Source organism: Neoarius graeffei, chromosome 4, assembly GCF_027579695.1.
Source record: "Neoarius graeffei isolate fNeoGra1 chromosome 4, fNeoGra1.pri, whole genome shotgun sequence".
Taxonomy (NCBI): domain Eukaryota; kingdom Metazoa; phylum Chordata; class Actinopteri; order Siluriformes; family Ariidae; genus Neoarius; species Neoarius graeffei.
In genome coordinates this window covers 22,273,651-22,294,076 of record NC_083572.1, presented here as the reverse complement: position 1 = coordinate 22,294,076, position 20,426 = coordinate 22,273,651, and the positions used below count along the sequence as shown (strand labels likewise).

General features: G+C 45.4%; 1 protein-coding gene across 1 annotated transcript in view; it reads right to left on the bottom strand.

Moving 5' to 3' along the window:
• iqca1 (IQ motif containing with AAA domain 1) overlaps positions 1-20,426 on the bottom strand; it is a 139,977-nt gene that overhangs the window by 51,989 nt on the left and 67,562 nt on the right. The window contains exon 10 of the mRNA XM_060918410.1: positions 2,246-2,352. Within this exon, the coding sequence (XP_060774393.1) occupies positions 2,246-2,352 (107 nt within the window). The remainder of the gene's footprint in view (positions 1-2,245; positions 2,353-20,426) is intronic.

The following is a 20,426-nucleotide window of genomic DNA, read 5'->3' as shown; positions in this document are numbered from 1 at the left end:
AAGTAGATAAAGAGAACCCAGTTAAACAAATGAGACAAAAATATTATACTTGGTCATTTATTTATTGAGGAAAATGATCCAATATTACATATCTGTGAGTGGCAAAAGTATGTGAACCTTTGCTTTCAGTATCTGGCATGACCCCCTTGTGCAGCAATAACTGCAACTAAATGTTTGCGGTAACTGTTGATCAGTCCTGCACACCAGCTTGGAGGAATTTTAGCCCATTCCTCCGTACAGAACAGCTTCAACTCTGGGATGTTGGTGGGTTTCCTCACATGAACCGCTCGCTTCAGGTCCTTCCACAACATTTCCATTGGATTAAGGTCAGGACTTTGACTTGGCCATTCCAAAACATTCACTTTATTCTTCTTTAACCATTCTTTGGTAGAACGACTTGTGTGCTTAGGGTCATTGTCTTGCTGCATGACCCACCTTCTCTTGAGATTCAGTTCATGGACAGATGTCCTGACATTTTCCTTTAGAATTCACTGGTATAATTCAGAATTCATTGTTCCATCAATGATGGCAAGCTGTCCTGGCCCAGATGCAGCAAAACAGGCCCAAACCATGACACTACCGTCACCACGTTTCACAGATGGGATAAGGTTCTTATGCTGGAATGCAGTGTTTTCCTTTCTCCAAACATAACGCTTCTCATTTAAACCAAAAAGTTCTATTTTGGTCTCATCCGTCCACAAAACATTTTGCCAATAGCCTTCTGGCTTGTCCACGTGATCTTTAGCAAACTGCAGATGAGCAGCAATGTTCTTTTTGGAGAGCAATGGCTTTCTCCTTGCAACCCTACCATACACACCATTGTTGTTCAGTGTTCTCCTGATGGTGGACTCATGGACGTTAACATTAGCCAATGTGAGAGAGGCCTTCAGTTGCTTAGAAGTTACCCTGGGGTCCTCTGTGACCTCGCCAACTATTACACGCCTTTCTCTTGGAGTGATCTTTGTTGGTCGACCACTCCTGGGGAGGGTAACAATGGTCTTGAATTTCCTCCATTTGTACACAAGCTGTCTGACTGTGGATTGGTGGAGTCCAAACTCTTTAGAGATGGTTTGTAACCTTTTCCAGCCTGATGAGCATCAACAACGCTTTTTCTGAGGTCCTCAGAAATCTCCTTTGTTCATGCCATGATACACTTCCACAAACATGTGTTGTGAAGATCAGACTTTGATAGATCCCTGTTCTTTAAATAAAACAGGGTGCCCACTCACACCTGATTGTCATCCCTGACTCTAATTTCACCTTCAAATTAACTGCTAATCCTAGAGGTTCACATACTTTTGCCACTCACAGATATGTATTTTGGATCATTTTCCTCAATAAATAAATGACCAAGCATAATATTTTTGTCTCATTTGTTTAACTGGGTTCTCTTTATCTACTTTTAGGACTTGTGTGAAAATCTGATGATGTTTTAGGTCATATTTATGCAGAAATATAGAAAATTCTAAAGAGTTCACAAACTTTCAAGCACCACTGTACATTTTATGGTTAAACGTGTGAGCATTTATTACATTACATTAGTGTATAAATAAACCTATTTCTAGAAGCCTTCTTTTTTGTATTTTAGTATTAGTAAATGATTAGTGATTTAATACTTACCTCAGTTGTTTTTAAACTCAGTTGTTTTTAAGGATGAGAAGTTAGACACCGTAATGACATATTTAGCTATTTTTGCTAATTATCCAATTACCCTGTAATGCTCATTGCACTCCAGTTCCAAAATGAACGCTAGAACAGTTCTTGGCTGCCTTAAAGCTTGTCTCCACCACATCATTACATAATTTCTGTCTTTAACCACTGAACTGAACTAAAACTGAACACACATTTGTAAATGAAGTATTATAATGCCATTCTGAGGGAACTAATTCAGCTCAAGTGAATCTGTCTGAGAGCTAATTCTATGTTTGTTTGTTTGGTTTTTTTTTGCGATATGGCATACTACTATGAGGAACAGTGTGTAGTTTACAGTATATTTTTTTGAGGAATTTTTTTAACTGCATCATTTTTTTCTAGTTTTTTATACTGGTGAAATTGTTCATGGTAAAAAGTCTTTAGACTTAGACTTTTGGACTGTGTGTAGTTCTGTTTTTAAGTCTTAATAAATCTATATGAAGTATAATTAAAATACTAATGTTTGTCATATACTGGTGTGTGTTTAAGTGCATTACTCTGGAATTGGGTAATTATATATTATGAAGTTTTAGAAGAAGTGTCGAACTCTCACCTGAACTCTGACCTCCACTTCCACCTCCATTCTCTTCTCCTCTCGCACCAGCTCAGGGTCAAAATGCTGTTGGAGTTTCTGGCCCTCGTCTCGGGCCTGCCAAAACTCTGCAACACAACACAACACAACACAACACAACACAACACACACAGAAATAAGAAAACAAAATAACAGAATGAACAACAAAACTGAACACATTCATAACACAAGCAATTGATAAAACAATCAAGCACCAAAAATAAAGTGTACAAGTATAATCATGGCACCACTGGTCAATTCCATTCTTTTTTGTAATGCTCCTGTTGGGACGCTGATCTTTGAACCTCTAACAGAGGAAGCACAGGTGCTGTTGCCCGGGTGAGAATGTTGAAGGTGATTGTCCTCAGTGTCGCAGTCTCATGCGCCATATCCTGACAGGAAGTGCATTTGAGCACACTTCCTGTTCCAGGACAGGACAGTGTGCCAGGCAGATACGGGCAGAGACTGACTGACTCACAGCTTCTCAGGACAGCTGACACTTAAGCCTCTCATGGAGCCTCAGATTTCTGATAATTAACTAAGGAATAAAACATGATGGGGGAAATAATCAACAATGGGTTGATGGAGGTTTACCACCATTACCACCATGAAGTTGCAGTACATCCTGAAGTTTCTTATTTCTCTTACTGTATACCACAGCAATGTGCCAATGATTATGATATTTTATGAATTAAAGAACAAGTCATTTTTTAGTCATTTATATTTACGTTTCATGTTGTGGAACACCCGCAAAACAAATTGATTCCTGTCATCACTGACTTTACAACAGTTATAAACAGTTTTTCTGTTGTTTTTTTCTCTCTCTTGAAGTTAAAAAGGTACAAAAACGTATCTCATGATACTGTAAAGCCCTCTGTCCTGAAGACTTTCCCATGTAAGTTACTGTTTTATCTCTGATTGTTATATGTTCTATGATTATATTAATGTACTCGTTCTAAACAGTGTTGTTCTAGAAAGCCGTGTTGTTATAGAAAATTAATCAACATCTTATGACCAATCATAACTAAGCATTCTACAGCTCTGTGGTATAAAACTCAGTTGCCAATGAAACTGTTGCAAAACATGATGATATTGGTAAAATACAATTCACCCATTCACTGACTAAAACTGTTCCAGACATTTTCCTCATGATTCTCGTGAGGTCTATTTGAAATGTATTGCGTTTTTTCGCTGATTGTGGTAACTAGACTGATTTCCATCCTTCACTGTTAGAAAATTCTGCCTATAGACAACAGTTAACTGTTCTATTCTTTGCAGTAGCGATCCAGTTTCCCCAGAAACATCTTTACATTTCAGACCGAAGCAATTGCAAATTTATTTAAAAGGTACCCAATATAAATTTACATCTTATCTTCATATTAGTGAATATACAAATAATATTAATAGAAAAAAAAGGTATGAAAAGCCCCTTTCATGCTTGGAGATCCCTCTGATTGCAGGTGTGCATGCACAACTGGGAGTGAAAATATGCAGCCAAGGTCATGTGTCAGGGAGGACAATCATTTTTGTTTCGAGTCTCATCTAATTTTTTTTTTTATTTCACTTTATCACCTTCAGGTCAAAATGATCTGAGTATCATCACTTGACTATTTTTCCACTGAAGCCTTGACCATCAGTGCATCAGTGAGTATGATATTAATTAAAATCTGGTATCTGCTCAAAAGCACCTTAAATTATTTACAATTAAAAAACAAACAAACCTTGTTTAAGAGACATGAACTACATGATTGACAATGCTATCTTATGAGTGGTTTTATTAGATTTAGCAGAGAGTTGAAGGGCACCATTGAAGCTTGTGCTAGTGAAAACTAAAAACAAGCATTAGACTTTTGAAATGGGATCTCCTGCCAGGGTCAGAGGTCAACCTGTCCTCCAAAAGGCCTTCTTTTTAAAGTCACAATTTCCAAACATCCCCCAGGCAATTTGATCTATATAATTACCTTAGCGCTTCAGTGGGGCGCGTTCACGCAGACCAGTCTGTTTGTTTAAAACAGCCATTTAACTCAGGATACTGAAAACAGGCAGCTTTTTGGGGAAAAAAATAAAGATTTACTGAACTCAGTCCAAAACTGTGAAGGGATACAGATAGAGAAAGGGAGAGGGAGGGAGAGAGCCACAGCTGATGGTGATCCAAAACGTGACACCATCTGTGAATTTCATGCTAGCTGGACATTTGACAAACCAGTGCTACATAGTGCAATGACTTGGCACATAGAGGACCACACACATATGTGCAAACTGGACATGGAGTGTGTAGAGCTCATCCACCACATGCCACCTGGGGACAGGCTGAAAGCTACTTGAGGGCTGGAGTGTGCTTGGTTTTACCACTCCTGCTCTGATCTAGAATGTCCTGCAGTGCTCATCGTTTGGCTTTTCATTAATGTGCCATTAGTATGCCAGTGAGCATGTGGTGAGAGAACTCCTCTCTTTCAGGTCTTTTGGTCTGGGAACGATGCACCCTTTTTGTTTTTGAGTCATTCAGCAGGCAGGAAAATTGTTCTGAGTTACTTCCTAATATACAGACCCTTCTGGCCAGAATTTAAAATCCAAGCTAACATCCAGCCAGAGCATTGTGATACCACTGGGCAGGAAGGGAGTTCTCCATGTTGCAGATCACCCGGAAAGATAAAGAATGAGACAAAGATGACAGAGGAAAAAGAGATAATAGGAAATTCTTCAATTTTTTAATGGAAAATTTTTATGCCAGGAATTGGACCAAATATTTGCACGAGACGATGTCATAAATGCTAATGGATGCAGGTTTTACACAAAAATCCTGATAGCAGTTGTGTGTGTGTGTGTGTGTGTGTGTGTGTGTATTCCAGTCTCTCCATGACAGTGTGTGTTTGGCTGCAGCTCTTTTGCTTTTTATTGTTTTGTAAAATATTAAGCAATACAGTAGATGATGAAAATTCCCTTAAAATTTGATAGACATCCAGATAGAAATGAGAGATAAAGACAGAAACAAGAGACTAAGATAGAGTGTGAAAGAGAAAAAAGCGAGGCATTATGGGAAAACTTCCAACAAGCCCAGACAAGTGTCCTCCTTCTGATCGTATGTCCTAATGGTTTCCTCATCCTTAGTGCCAGCAATCCACAACCAAAGTAGTTTCCCAGTGAACATCGTTTTCAGCAAGCGTTGCGTTGCCATATGTACCTGATATTTTACTGATCCGTTGCCCATGTGGACGCGATATTTTTTTAAATAAAATCTCGTTGCCATTGTCGTGTGGATGTAGCCTGAGTCTCTGTGGGACAAAGCAGCCACCCATCTGATGTTGTGTATCTGGGTAAATAGAGAGCTCACCTTTCCGCTCCATTACAACTAAACTAACCTGTCCAGCAATAACATCCCAATTACTGACAGCTGATAAAACAGAGCGGAGGCTGTAAGGCTGGTGAGTCCTCTCAGCCAGTCTGATTACTTTTAATCACTACTCAGACAGGCCAGATGTGCAACTCTGCTCTACATGCTTCTTTCATTTTTTGAACAAATTAATAATCCTGTCTTTTGGGAGATTAACCACAATAAATAAGTGATTAATTGTACTCTATGGTGTAATTTGGAAACACGTTAATTCTAGTCCCCAAGTATCCTTAAGTAAATTACACGGTTAACATCACTTGTGTCTGAGAAACTGCAATAGTTTTATTTCATTCCTTCTAGACATTTTACAGCTTGAGCAATGTCAATGTCTTATTAGTGTAGAGTCACTTCATCTATTTGACATCTGAGGAAAACCTTTAAAAGGCTAGCAGAGCTAATGAGCATTGAGGATTACAGCTATAAGTCAGCAATTGAGAGCTGGAACTCATTGTGGCAATACTGTGATTAAATTTTAGGAGGTGAGCTCAGTAGTCTGCTTTTCATTATGACTCATAGCTTCATTCTTTAAGAATGTACCCCTGTGCTCCCAAGGTTGCATCAGGTGACATGTGGAGGGAAATTGTAATGGAAATAAATGAAGTGGCTTTGACTGGGCAGATAATTGCTTCCTACAAAACAGCGCTGCTGCCTAACTGCTTTTTTTTTTTGACACTTGCGTAGTCCCTTCCCTTCCAGCCCTTGCAGTCACAGGCACACACACCTTCACACACTTTACGACACCAGAGTGTGCCGTATGGTTGGGGGACAGCTTGTGAAATTATCACGCTTGTGAATGTTTTTAATTTTAGCTTTTTCTGTTAGCGCAATTGGTGGGAGGCAATTAAAGCCAATTAACTTTGTGACTGATTGTGGTCATAAAAGATTTGGGGAAAAAATGACACAAAGCATTTTTGTTTAAAAATGAGAAGTTTGAACATGGTAGTAGTTAGTAGCAAAATAAGTTAACCAATTAATGTTAATGCATACCTAGCATCGGTAAATACAGTATATTTAAGGACAAGTGGAGTAAATAAATACATATTAACTACAGTAAACATAAACACTTAACATTAAAGACTAGACTAGCTAACTAATTTAAAAAATATTTGACAAGACACATATTTTCACTTCACATTGAATGACTAAGCTTGCGTCAAGCTGCAGGCATGACCTGTTGTAGGGGTGTTAAAAACTGTAAAGGGGATTGGACATGCTGGGAAAATATATTTTGGTTTTACAATTAAGATCATTAAACAGATGTCATTTTGGGGGCCTGGTAGTGATGGTGGACTGGTTTGAACTCTTAATTAGAGGGGTTCAATTTTAAAGTCCATGATTCTTTCTCTAGGTAGATACAGTGGTAACACTAGGCTAGTCAATGATGGTCACTGTTCAGGTTGTTGATGGTCTGTAGATGTTTTCTTGTCTGTCTGTAGAGTTTTATATTGGCCTATCCAAATAAAGTGTTACTGATTCAGCCAAGTGTGCTCATCCACTGAGATTAGAACAGAGGTCTGTACACATTCACATTAACCACTAAAATAAATATGAAGTGAGAGTGGAATCAACCAATCACATTTTGATTTCCATTAGGTGGGACCATTTCATGTGAAAAATGTCATTCAGGGCCTCCTGAAAAGCCACGTCAAACGTCGTCCTCCACTGAAGCATGAATGTCAATCAAAACACCTTGCCAAGCTCATTGCTTCATTACCATAAATTTGCTGAAACATTTCAAGGATCTCTATTACTGATCACAAATGCTTGTATATTGCACAAATCGCAAATGCACATGTGTGCACTTTGTCATAAAAACAAGTGTAACATAGTTCCTGATGTTGACAGCACAAGGTCACACAGCATACTAACTCACGAGAGTTACAGCTCGCTAATTTTACGTGTTGAAAGCACGAGACAAAAGAGAGTGGTTCAACATTCATGAAGACCCATCATTATACATACAGGACACTTTTTCGATGGAATAAAAACATGTATTCTATTCCCTTCTAGCAAGTTCCATTCATTTGGTTTGATAGCATACAATATTGTTAGCATATTAGTTATCCTATGCATATTATGTCACTCTACCCAATAAAGAATGAGCGCTGAATATGGTTTACGATATTGCATGATTGTCAAGACAACACGATGTCACACGGAGAGGTAAAACTTCTGTGCTAGCGAGCGACTGTGACAATTTGTAAACAAACATGGCCATGAGGTTTGCTTCACGAAAGATTTTGAGAGAATTTTGAAAGAGAAAGATGTGTTGAACATCCGAAAGGAATATGTAGGTATAATAATAATAATAATAATAATAATAATAATAATAATATTGGCTGGCATTTTCATGGTATATCAGATATATTTCATTCAGCTAGCATGATACTGAACTCATCTTCGACTTGTTCAATATCATGCTAGCTGAATGGAATATATCTGATATACCATGAAAATGCCAGCCAATATTATTTAACTATACCACAACACACTTGAATACTTGAATGTGATTGGTTAGAAGGTTTATGTTATTTCTTATGACATCACAGCTATTTCACCACATACCGCGAATGTTAATATTAATGCATTTGTTCAAATAAGTCTTCGTTTCTTTATTACTCATTTGAACAGAAGATTCTGATTGATCAATTATGGGATTTTGCGGTCTGTTATTTCTGTATAACAGACCATTGGAATGAATAATAGACGATTGTTATTGACATCATTAGCAGAAGCAATAAAAATCACTTTTAAATCAATAAAATAATTTTTAAATCAATGTTTTGTTTTAAATTATTGAATTCTTTATTAATTAGCCTCATAATAAGCAGGATAATTGTAGCGCGTATCGAGTGTGGGTGGAGCACAGAGGACGGCAGGACAACGCTTTAGATACACAGAGGGCTTTTATTTCACAACTTTTCAGTTTAAATCGCCCGTTTCTAATACGCGGCGTAACGCACAAACACACACACACACTCTGCGTTCTCATCCCAGGTTGCGCTCCCTCTCCTCTCTCTCTGCCTCCTTAAATAGGGAGCGGTTACTGGGAAAACACACACAAACACAGGTTAATTACGGTCAGGTGTAGCGATTCTGCCACTCACCTTCCCCGGCTCCACCCTCCTGTCACAGACCGGCACTTGACCACGCCCCCTCTGCCACATACCCCCACCGCCCGACTCAGGCCGGGCGCCCGTCCGGCCCGCAGCCGACTCCCCCCCCCCTTGATGGGAGAGGAAGTCCGCCACGACCATCTGCGCCCCCGGCCTGTGGACCACCTTGAAGTTGAAGGGTTGGAGTGCCAGATACCAACGGGTGATCCGCGCGTTGGCATCCTTCATGCGGTGGAGCCACTGGAGGGGCGCGTGGTCTGAACAGAGGGTGAAGGAGCGCCCCAGCAGGTAGTAACGGAGGGCGAGGACCGCCCACTTGATCGCCAGGCACTCCTTCTCAATTGTGCTGTAGCGCCCCTCACGCACTGACAGCTTCCGGCTGATGTATAGGACTGGGCGGTCCTCCCCCTCCACCTGCTGGGACAAAACGGCCCCCAGCCCTCTGTCCGACGCATCGGTCTGCAACAAAAAAGGGAGAGAGAAGTCAGGGGAGTGTAAGAGTGGCCCCCCCCACACAGTGCAGCCTTTACCTCAGAGAAAGCCTGCTGGTACTGCTCCGTCCACTGGACCGGATCTGGCGCCCCCTTTTTAGTGAGGTCAGTCAGCGGGCTGGTGACGTCCGAATAATTAGGTATAAACCTACGATAGTAGCCAGCCAGCCCCAGGAACTGTCTCACCCCCTTTTTGGTCTTGGGCCTCGGGCAGGCCGCAATCGCTGCTGTCTTATTAATTTGGGGACGCACCTGCCCGTTGCCCAAGTGGAAGCCCAGATACCGTACTTCCACCCGCCCAATCGCACACTTCTTCGGGTTGGCAGTGAGTCCCGCCCGCCTCAGCAACCTAAGGATGGCCCTCAGGTGTTGTAGGTGCTGCTGCCAATCATTACTATAAATGATGATATCATCTAGGTAAGCGGCCGCATAGGTGGCATGGGGCCGGAGGACCCGGTCCATCAGCCGCTGAAACGTAGCGGGTACCCCAAACAGCCCAAACGGAAGTGTGACGAACTGGTGTAAGCCGAACGGTGTGGAAAAGGCCATTTTTTCCCAGGATAATGGAGTCAAGGGGATCTGCCAATATCCCTTCGTCAAATCCAGTGTCGAGTAAAAGCGAGCCGTGCCTAGTCGATCGAGCAGCTCATCAATACGAGGCATTGGGTACGCATCGAATTTAGACACCGCATTGACTTTTCTATAGTCCACACAGAACCGGACCGAGCCGTCGGCCTTGGGAACCAAGACCACCAGGCTGCTCCAGTCGCTGTGGGACTCCTCGACGATGCCCATTTCGAGCATGGCCTGAAGTTCTTCCCAAACCACCTTTTTTGTGTGTTCGGGTAATCTATAAGGATGGCTACGCACTACCACCCCCGGGGGCGTCTCTATGTGGTGTTCTATGAGGTTAGTGCGACCGGGCAGGGGCAAGAACACATCTGAAAACTCGGCCTGCAACTGGGCGACCTCCGTGAGTTGGGTCGGGGAGAGGTGGTCTCCACAGGGGACCGGAGAGGTACGTGATGCCAATGACCCTTTTTGGACCTCCGGCCCCAGCTCCGCCTTCTCCGGAACTACCGACATCAACGCCATGGGGACCTCCTCATTCCAGAGTTTCAGCAGATTGAGGTGGTAGATCTGTAGTGCCCCCTCCCTGTCCGTTCGCCTAACCTCATAGTCGACGTCCCCGACTCGCCGTGTGACCTCAAAGGGTCCTCGCCACTTGGCGATTAATTTGGAGCTCGACGTGGGCAACAGAACGAGTACCTTATCTCCCGGAGTGAACTCTCTAAGGCGCGTGCCCTTGTTGTACAGGCGGGCTTGCCGTTCCTGGGCCTGCCGCAAATTCTCCTGAGTTAGGTGGGTGAGCGTGTGGAGTTTTGCACGCAGGTCCATAACGTACTGAATTTCGTTCTTGCTCTGTGAAGGTCCCTCCTCCCAATTTTCCCGCAGTACATCTAAGATGCCGTGCGGCTTACGCCCATATAATAATTCAAACGGGGAGAACCCCGTGGAGGCTTGGGGGACCTCTCGCACTGCAAACAACAAGGGTTCAAGCCACTTATCCCAGTTACGTGCGTCCTCACTTACGAATTTTTTGATAATATTCTTGAGGGTGCGATTGAACCGTTCAACTAGACCGTCCGTCTGTGGGTGATAAACGCTGGTGCGGATCGGCTTAATACCCAGTAGCCCATACAGTTCGCGCAGTGTTTGTGACATAAACGAGGTGCCTTGGTCAGTCAGAATATCTTTCGGGATTCCAACCCGGGAGATGACGTGGAAGAGGGCCTCTGCAATACTGCGTGCTGAGATATTGCGAAGAGGCACCGCTTCCGGGTATTGCGTTGCATAGTCCACCAGAACCAATATAAAGTGGTACCCTCATGTTGACCGATCTAATGGCCCGACGAGATCCATCCCAATTCTTTCGAACGGGGTCTCGATTAATAGTAGGGGGCGCAAGGGCGCTTTTGGAATGGCCGCTGGATTTATTAACTGGCATTCGCGGCACGCCGTACACCACTTACGGACGTCTCCGCGAATCCCCGGCCAATAGAATCGGGCCATTATCCGGGTGAGTGTCTTATCCTGCCCGAGGTGTCCAGCCATGGGATTAAAGTGAGCCGCCTGAAATACCAATTCCCGGCGGCTCTTTGGAATTAACAATTGGGTGACTCGCTCTTTCGTCTGAGTGTCCTGCGTCACTCGGTATAACCTATCCTTCAAAATGGAAAAATAGGGGAAGGACGGGGTGACGTTCGGCTGGAGCGTCTGACCATCGATTACTCTCACTTGGTCAAACGTGTGTCGCAGAGTCTCGTCTCGTGATTGTTCCAGTGGGAAATCCACGAGGGATTCCCCAATAGAAAGAGGAGGGGCCGGTGGCTCCTCACTCTGTCGCGGAGATGACGTAGACGGCTCTGCGACCGCAGCTCCAGCCAAAGCGACACCGGGACCTTTCCCTGTTAACCGGCAGGACCCACTCTTTACTAGGCGTGCCATTAAACCCCGAAATCCCGGCCAATCAGTCCCCAAGATCAAAGAGTGGGTAAGGCGAGGATTAACCACCGCCTTCACTATCGATTTTTCCCCTCTGAAATGTATGTGGACCGACACCAACGGGTAGCTGTGAATATCCCCGTGCACACACAACACCTTCACCCCTTGTGCTCCCCCCAATGCCTCGTCTTGCACCAGGCTTTGGCGGATCGAGGTCTGATTGCAACCTGAATCCACCAACGCCTGATATGTAGCCCCTTGTACACTTACCGGTATGCGATACGCTCTGGCCCGATCGAGGGCAGCCTCTGGCGCGTCGGGGATCCGCACCACCGCCCCCACTTCCATCGCTGCACACTGTTGCTGCAGGTGGCCCGGTTCCCCGTAGCGCCAGCAAACCGGCCCGGGCCTTCCCTCTGCAGCTGTGTTCTGGGGCTCACTCACCTGAGGGGGGGGAGAGACAGACACAGAAGGGAGAAACAGGAGGGCACCACGGGTGCGGCGGGCCGGCTGGGGTGGAGCCGGCCCCCGCCTCCACGGTGGGGGAACGGGGCGAGGACGGGACACGGGAGGAGGGGGGGGAGGAAGAGAGAGAGAAGAGGAGAGAGAAGATGATGTCGTCCGCTGTCCTGCCGCCGGAACAGCCGCCAGATGATCCTCCGCCAGTCCCACGGCCTGATCCAGCGACGCTGGGCGGTGGCACTGGACCCACTCCGCGGCTCCCGCTGGTAAGCGGGCGATGAACTGTTCTAGCACCACCTGGTCGATGATCCCCTCGGCGTCGCGATCTTCGGCCCTCAGCCACCACCAGCAGGCATCCCGGAGCTGCTGGCCGAACGCGAACCGGCTGCCGACTTCCTCCATCCACAGCGCGCAGAAGCGCTGGTGCTGCTGCTCTGGTGTGCGCCCCACGCGCTGGAGGACAGCCCGGCGAAGGTCGGCGTAGGCCAGCCTGCGGTCGGCGGGGAGCTGTAGTGCGGCCAGCTGCGCCTCTCCCGTCAGGAGGGGGAGGAGGCGCGCCGCGCGCTGCTCCATCAGCCACCCCGAGGCTTCGGCGACCTGCTCGAATAATGTGATGAAAGCCTCAGGGTCGTCCTGCGGGCCCATCTTGGTCAAGGTGAGGGGAGACGGGCCCGCGGCCGGGGCGCTGGTGGACCCCGCCAACGCGAGGAGACGCCGGAACGCCTCTCGATCTTCCTGCTGGGCCAGCACCAGGGCTTCGAAGCGGCGCTCCTGCTCCTTTCGGAGCGTGACAAGTGCCTGGTGCTGGCTCTGCTGAGCTGTGGCGAGGGCGTGGACCAAGTCCGCGAATGGGGAGGATTCCATGGGGCTGCTGCGTTGGTGCTCCACCTTAATCCCGGGTTTCGGCACCACTGTAGCGCATATCGAGTGTGGGTGGAGCACAGAGGACGGCAGGACAACTCTTTAGATACACAGAGGGGTTTTATTTCACAACTTTTCAGTTTAAATCGCCTGTTTCTAATATGCGGCGTAACGCACAAACACACACACACACACACACTCTGCGTTCTCATCCCGGGTTGCGCTCCCTCTCCTCTCTCTCTGCCTCCTTAAATAGGGAGCGGTTACTGGGAAAACACACACAAACACAGGTTAATTACAGTCAGGTGTAGCGATTCTGCCACTCACCTTCCCCGGCTCCACCCTCCTGTCACAGACCGGCGCTTGACCACGCCCCCACTGCCACAATAATGTACAGTCATTATCGTGAAATAAACCCCTTCAGGGTGAGTCAAATCTCCTGCATCACCTTGTTGGGGTTTATTTCGTGATAATGCCTAGCTTGCTGTACATTATCCCTTATATAGTAATAGCTCCTACACAGGGCTGTGTACAACAGATACTCCACATAATCTAAGACTAATAAATGGATTTAATTTTTTTAACAAAGTAATTTTTATAATTGTTAATGTGGTGAAGCTGGTGAGGGAACGAGCATTTATCAAAGCTATAACATACATTCCCCGCTGAAATTATTGGAATGGCGAGGTCAATTTTATACACTATTAAATTTTTCTATACACTGAAGACACTTGGGTTTTAGATCAAAATATGAATATGACATCAGAATTTCAGCTTTCATTTCCTCATGTTTATATCTAGATATGTTAAACAGCTGAGAAAATATAACCTTTTCTTTGAACCCACCCATTTTTCAAGGCATCAAAAATATTGGAACACCTGACTGACAGGTGTTTCTTGTTGCCCAGGTGTGCCACGTTAGTTTAACTGTTTAAACAGTTTATAGCTCTGAATATCTACTCTTGGTTTGATCCCTGAATTTGTTATTACAAAAGATAAACCAACATGAGGACCTGTCTATGGGAGAAAAGCAAGCCATTTTGAAGCTGAGAAACAAGGGAAAATTGAACAGATTCATTGCATAAACATTGGGCATAGCCAATACAACCATTTGGAGTGTCCCAAAAAACCCTCCCCCCCCAAACAAAAACAAAAACCAAAACAAAAAAACCAAACCAAAACAAAAAACCCTGGTGTACTGAAAACCAGACATTGAGCAGGTTGGCCAAGGAAAACAGCACTTAATGACAGAAACAGAAACATTGTAATAGCTGTGAAGAAAACCCAAAAACAACAGTCACTGACATCACCAACAACCTCCACAGAGAATTGTGAAGGTATCACAATTCACTATTTGTAGAAGACCTCAAGAGCAGAAATATAGAGGCCAGAACACAATACAAACCACTCATCAGCAGCTGGCTAGATTGGAATCTGCAAAGAAATTCAGAGATGAGCCACAAAAGTTCTGTAACCAAAACTGACTTCTACCAAAGCGATAGAAGTGTGGTGAAAGAAAATATCTGGTCATGATACAAAACATATAAGCTCAGTGGTCAAGCACAGCGAAGGTAGTGTCATGGCTTGGGCTTGCATGGCTACTTCTGGAACGGACTCACTAATCTTTTTGATGATGGAACTCATCATGGTAGCAGCAGAATGAATTCAGAAGCCTACGGAAACATTCTGTCTGTAAACATACAGAGAAATTCATCCAGTCTAATTGGAAAGAACTTTATCATGCAGCAGGACAATGACCCAAACCACACTGCCAACAAAACAAAGGGCTTCATTAGGGGAAAAAAGTGGAAGGTTTTAGATTGGCCAAGTCAATCACCAGATCACAACTGAGCATGCATTTGACCTCCAGAAAAGGAGCTTGAAGAGGTGAACCCCCTCAAAATAAAGAACTGAAAGAAGCTGTGAACCTGAAAAAGCATCACAAAATGAATGCAACAGTTTGGTGATGTCAGTGGGTCACTGGCTTGATGGAGTTATTGTAAGCAAGGGATATGCAATCAAATATTAAATGTAATTTATTTTAATTTACTTTAAGACTGCTTTTTCCTATACTTTTGCTCATCTAAAAATCGAATGGTCTGCCACCACTCGATTTTAGATGAGCAAAAGTATAGGAAAAATGAGCACCACTGGTACCATGTTCTAAATAGATGAGCACCACTGGTACCATGTTCTAAATTCCATCCATTATCTGTAACCGCTTATCCTGTGCAGGGTCGCAGACAATCTGGAGCCAGCTGACTATAGGCAAGAGGTGGAGTACACCACACCCTAGACATGTCGCCAAATCATTACAGGGCTGACACAAACAAGAATTCAGACTTGCACCTAGGTGGGGTTTACATTAGACCGTATCAGCGGATCATCAGATTAACATTTTTAAAAACGATTAGCGTGCACACAGCAACGCCAATAGACGGATACGCTAATCACATGACTAATTCGGCACGTAAGTTGAAATGTGTCAGTGCGGCTCATCGCTTCCTCCTCAGCGTCTGTGCTCCAAATCACTCCGCCCTGAACAGCGAGTGCCCTCTGGAGGGTGCGCACTCCGGCCCTGAGCAGCTCACAGAGCGCGCGAGTGAAGCACACGAGCAGTGATTCGGGACTGAGCCGCTGTGCGCAAGTCACTTAGCACTTGCAAGTGGAAGGATGGTAAGCCTAAAGACAATCATAACTACACAATGGGCAGTATTTGCATCAGTATTTGCAGTATTTTCATACTTTTATACTCTTTAATGAAAGGTGATACAAGGCGGAAGTCCGCGCCGTTTTTCAGCAGTCGCGTCACATGACCAACGCCAGCGAATCAGGAAGGTGGATGTCACAGTGACTTTGTCCAATGACGACGCCAGCTAGAGCTCAGCACAGCGTATCCGCGTATTCTCAATGTTTACACAGCACCGGACCAGACACGATCTGGATTGAATACGTGGACCCTGGCAGATTCCCGTTTCCCGGCGTTTCCAGGCGTTTTAATGTAAATGGACAGTGCATCCGCGAAGAAAACGAGACAGATACGGTCTAATGTAAACTTGGCCCTACAGTCAGTTTAGAGCTACCAATTGGCCTAATCTGCATGTCTTTGGACTGCGGGGGAAACCGGAGCTCCCAGAGGAAACCCATGCAGACACAGGGAGAACATGCAAACTCCACACAGAAATGCCCCCGCCAGCCACTGGACTCGAACCCAGAACCTTCTTGCTGTGAGGTGACAGTGCTAACCACTATACCACCATGCCATAAATTGTTTAACACGTCTAGATGTAAATATTATGAAATTAAAGCAGAAATTCTAATCTATCATCTCTTATTCATCTTTTTGTCTAAAACCCAATACTTTTGGAGGGGACTGTAGATAAAGACAAAAGCTAACTTGACTTTTGGATGTTTCAAAACATTAAATCTAACTATAAGCTCTTAAAATGCATGATGTGTCATTCATTAATTAGTTACACTTCTATAAATTAATCATTGGCAAATCACTGTGGTATAAGCAGAATAACACACTCCATGCGGACCTGTTCTGCAAAAATAATGCACTTGGCTTCCACCATCTGTTTCAAAAGGTAAATAGTTAAAAAGCATGAGGTGTTGTTTATTAAGAAAAAAATGTGAATTAGTGGTATGGTATAAAATGAATAAACAATTCTGGATGTGCTATTTGTCAGGGTGCAGGAAATTACGGATGTATGTGCAGGGGAGAGCGAGGAAAGCAAAATGGAAACAAAGCCAAAACGCGAGACTAGAATCAAGGTCGTGGGACAGATGAGGGTCGATCGATCAGTAGATGGGGCAATGCGGACAGGGCTAGAGAATAATGAGAAAGATATGAGACCAAGGGTCGAGAACACAATAAAGCAGGCAGTACAATAAAAGCTCAGTATGACAGAAATGAACATTGAACAATACTTCCCATCAAGAAAGAGTGGGAGCAGGGGCTGATGAACCAGGAAACAAGTGACAGGTGTATTTAATAAACAGGCAATAGAGGGTGCTGTGGTTTGTGGGTATTGTAGTTCTGAGTGGCCATGTTTGTAGTTGGGTTCAGACTGGCACTCTTGACAGGATTACTGACAGCCCCCCCCCCGAGGAGCTCCCTCCAGGAGCTACATTCTTCCTAGGACACCCTCTCTCTCTGGGTGCAGGCTTGTCGGGGTGTTGACTGTGGAACTCCTGAGTCAGGAGAGGGTCCAGAATGTCCCTTGCTCCTACCCAACTTCACTCTTCAGGTCTATAGCCCTCCCTATCTACCAGGTCCTAAAGCTGACCTCTTCTGTGCCTAGAGTCTAGGATTCTGTTTACCTGGTAAATGGGATCCCCTTCTGGTCTGGGTGTGCACATCTCTGAAGACCTGTCCTGGAGCAACAACACCACATCACTGGCCAAAAAAGCCCAACAGCGTCTGTACTTCCTCCGCAAACTGAGGAGAGCAAGAGCCCTGGCCCCCATCATGCACACTTTCTACAGAGGCACCATCGAGAACATCCTGACCAGCTGCATCACCGTGTGGTACGGCGCCTGCACCATGTCCTGCTGTAAGTCTCTGCAGCGCATCGTGAAAGCAGCTGAGAGGATCATTGGTGTCTCTCTCCCTTCTCTAATGGATATTTATAACTCCTGCCTCACCCGCAAAGCCATCAGGATTGCAGGTGACCGCACCCACCCATCTCACAGCCTCTTCAGCCTGCTGCCGTTGGGGAGGAGACTGCGGAGTCTCCGGGCCAAAACCAGCAGGCTCAAGAACAGTTTCTTTCACCAAGCAGTCAGGAGGCTCAACTCCCTCCCTGTTCTGCCCCTCCTCCCCCCTCTGCCCCCTGCCACAGATTCTACTCGCACATCCCCCTTCAGCATCTGACATGTCATCCTCACAGTTTCCCCCCCAACACACACACACACACACACACACACACACACACACACACACACACACACACACACACATCTCATCGTTTATTAACACACTGAACTCAGGGACCGCACATCTCACTTTACCTCACTCATTTGCACTATTCCGCACTACCTCACCTTAACAGCTGCTAGTTTGTTTATACTGCTTATTTCATGTGTCATGTTTACCTGCTATACCTCAAGTGCCCTTGACTGTTTGGTTATTTGAACCAATTTGTGTGTGTGTGTGTGTGTGTGTGTGTGTGTGTGTGTGTGTGTGTGTGTGTGTGTGCGCATGAGTGTTTAGTCTACGTCTAGTTCATATCTAGAGTGTTTATACTGTTTATATTGTCTGTTTGAGTGTTTAGTCTGTGTGTAGTTCTTATCTAGTGTTTACACTATATTGTCTGAGTGTTTAGTCTATGTCTTGTTCCTATCTAGAGTGTTTATACTGTTTATATTGTTTTTTTTCAATTATTCTATTTTTATTTATTGCATTGCCTGTTTGCACCATGGGTCAGAGAGGACTGAAATTTCATCTGTGCTGTATGTCGAGCATGTATAGCATATTTGACAATAAAGTTGACTTGATTTGACAAGGTGACGGGTGGTCTGGGGTGAGTGTATTTGTGGACAGAGGACCTTGGATGGCAGGTTTTAGGCAGGAGACATGATATGTGGGTGACAAGCAACTGTGCGGTGGGAGCTCAAGCCTGTAGGCGACTTTATTGATGCGTTGGAGCACCTTGTAGGGTCCAATGTAGTTTCCTACAAGTATTGGGTTCCTTGAGGTCCTTAGTAGACACCCATACCCGGTTGCCAGGAGAAAACTCAGGGTTGCCGCTCCTGTGCTTGTCAGCGTATTCCTTATACTTGGCATTGACTCGATGCATTGATGAACCTCCTCCCAAACTGACTGGCTGCGTGAGAACCACTCCTCCACTGCCTGTACCTGAGTCATCCCATGGGAAAAGGGGGGTTGGTAGCTGAGCATGCACTGAAAACATGTTAGTTGTGTAGCAGAGTGCTTCAGAGAGTTCTGTGCATACTTGGTCCACGGGATAAAATGGGCCCAGTCCCCCTGGTTCTGCATGCAGAAGATTCTGAGGAAACATCCTATCTCCTGGTTAGCCCTCTCTACCTGGCCATTGGACTGGGGATGATATCCAGATGTGAGGCTCACAGAGACACCTAACCACTCCATGAAACTGGCCCATAGACGAGAGATGAACCGAGGGCCACAGTTGCTGACTATGTCCTCTGGGATGCCAAAATATCTGAATACATACTGGAATAACAGTTTGGCAGTTTGGAAAGCTGTGGTGATGCCAGGTAACGGGATGAGTCTCAGTGCCTTGGAGAACCTGTCGATGATGACCAGAGTGTTGCCCTGGGATGGTGGTAGGTTGGTGATAAAGTTGATGGCCAGGGGAGACCAGGGTCTCTGAGGTACAGGGAGAGGGCATAGTTTACCAGTGGGAGGTGTTCGAGGTACCTTGGCTTTTGTGCACTCCATGCATGAGGAGATGAATTGGATGATCTCAGTCAACATATTCTCCCACCAGTACTTGCTCTGTAGCAGTTGGTGAGCACAATGACTGCTTGGGTGGCAGGAGATGCATATGTGCCCAAGTGATGAATTTACCACTGAGGTGGTTGGGGACATACAGGTGGCCAAGTGGGCAGTTAGCTGGAGGAGTCTGTGGTCGCAACTTCCTTATCTCCTTGTCTAGGTCCCATGAAATTGCTTGGATGAAGCATTTGGGTGTGAGGATGGGGTGAGGTTCAGGGTCATGAGGAGATAGGCTGAAGACATGTGACAGGGCGTCTGCCTTAGTTTTCGTGGTGCCTGGACTATAGGATATTGTGAAGTGGAAGCATGTGAAAACAGAGCCCATCGGGCTTGGCGTGAGTTAAATCTCTTGGCCTTCTTGAGATATTTCAAGTTCTTATGATCCATAAGTATGACGAAGGGGTAAGTGGCTCCCTTCCAGCCAGTGTCTCCATTCCTCCAGAGCAAGTTTGATAGCGAGTAGTTCTCTGTTCCTGATGTCATAGTTCCTTTCTTCTGAGGTGAGTTTCTTTGAGAAGAATGCGACTGGGTGGAGCTTGGGCTTCTCACCAAATTGCTGAGAGAGGACCCCTCCTACACCTGTCTCGGAGTCGTCCACCTCAGCCATGAAAGGTCGGGTAGGGTCAGGGTGTTGGATGATTGGGGCTGTAGTGAAGGCGGTCTTGAGATTGTTGAAGGCCTCTTCAGCTGCAGGGGTCCAGTGGAGCCCTCTTCAGTCCCTTCTTTAACAGGAAGGTCAAGGGTGCCACATGAGTACTGAAATTTCTAATGAAACAGCAATATAAATTTGCGAAACCTAGGAAGTGTTGGAGCTCCTTGACTGAAGTGGGCACCAGCCAGGGAGTCACTGCAG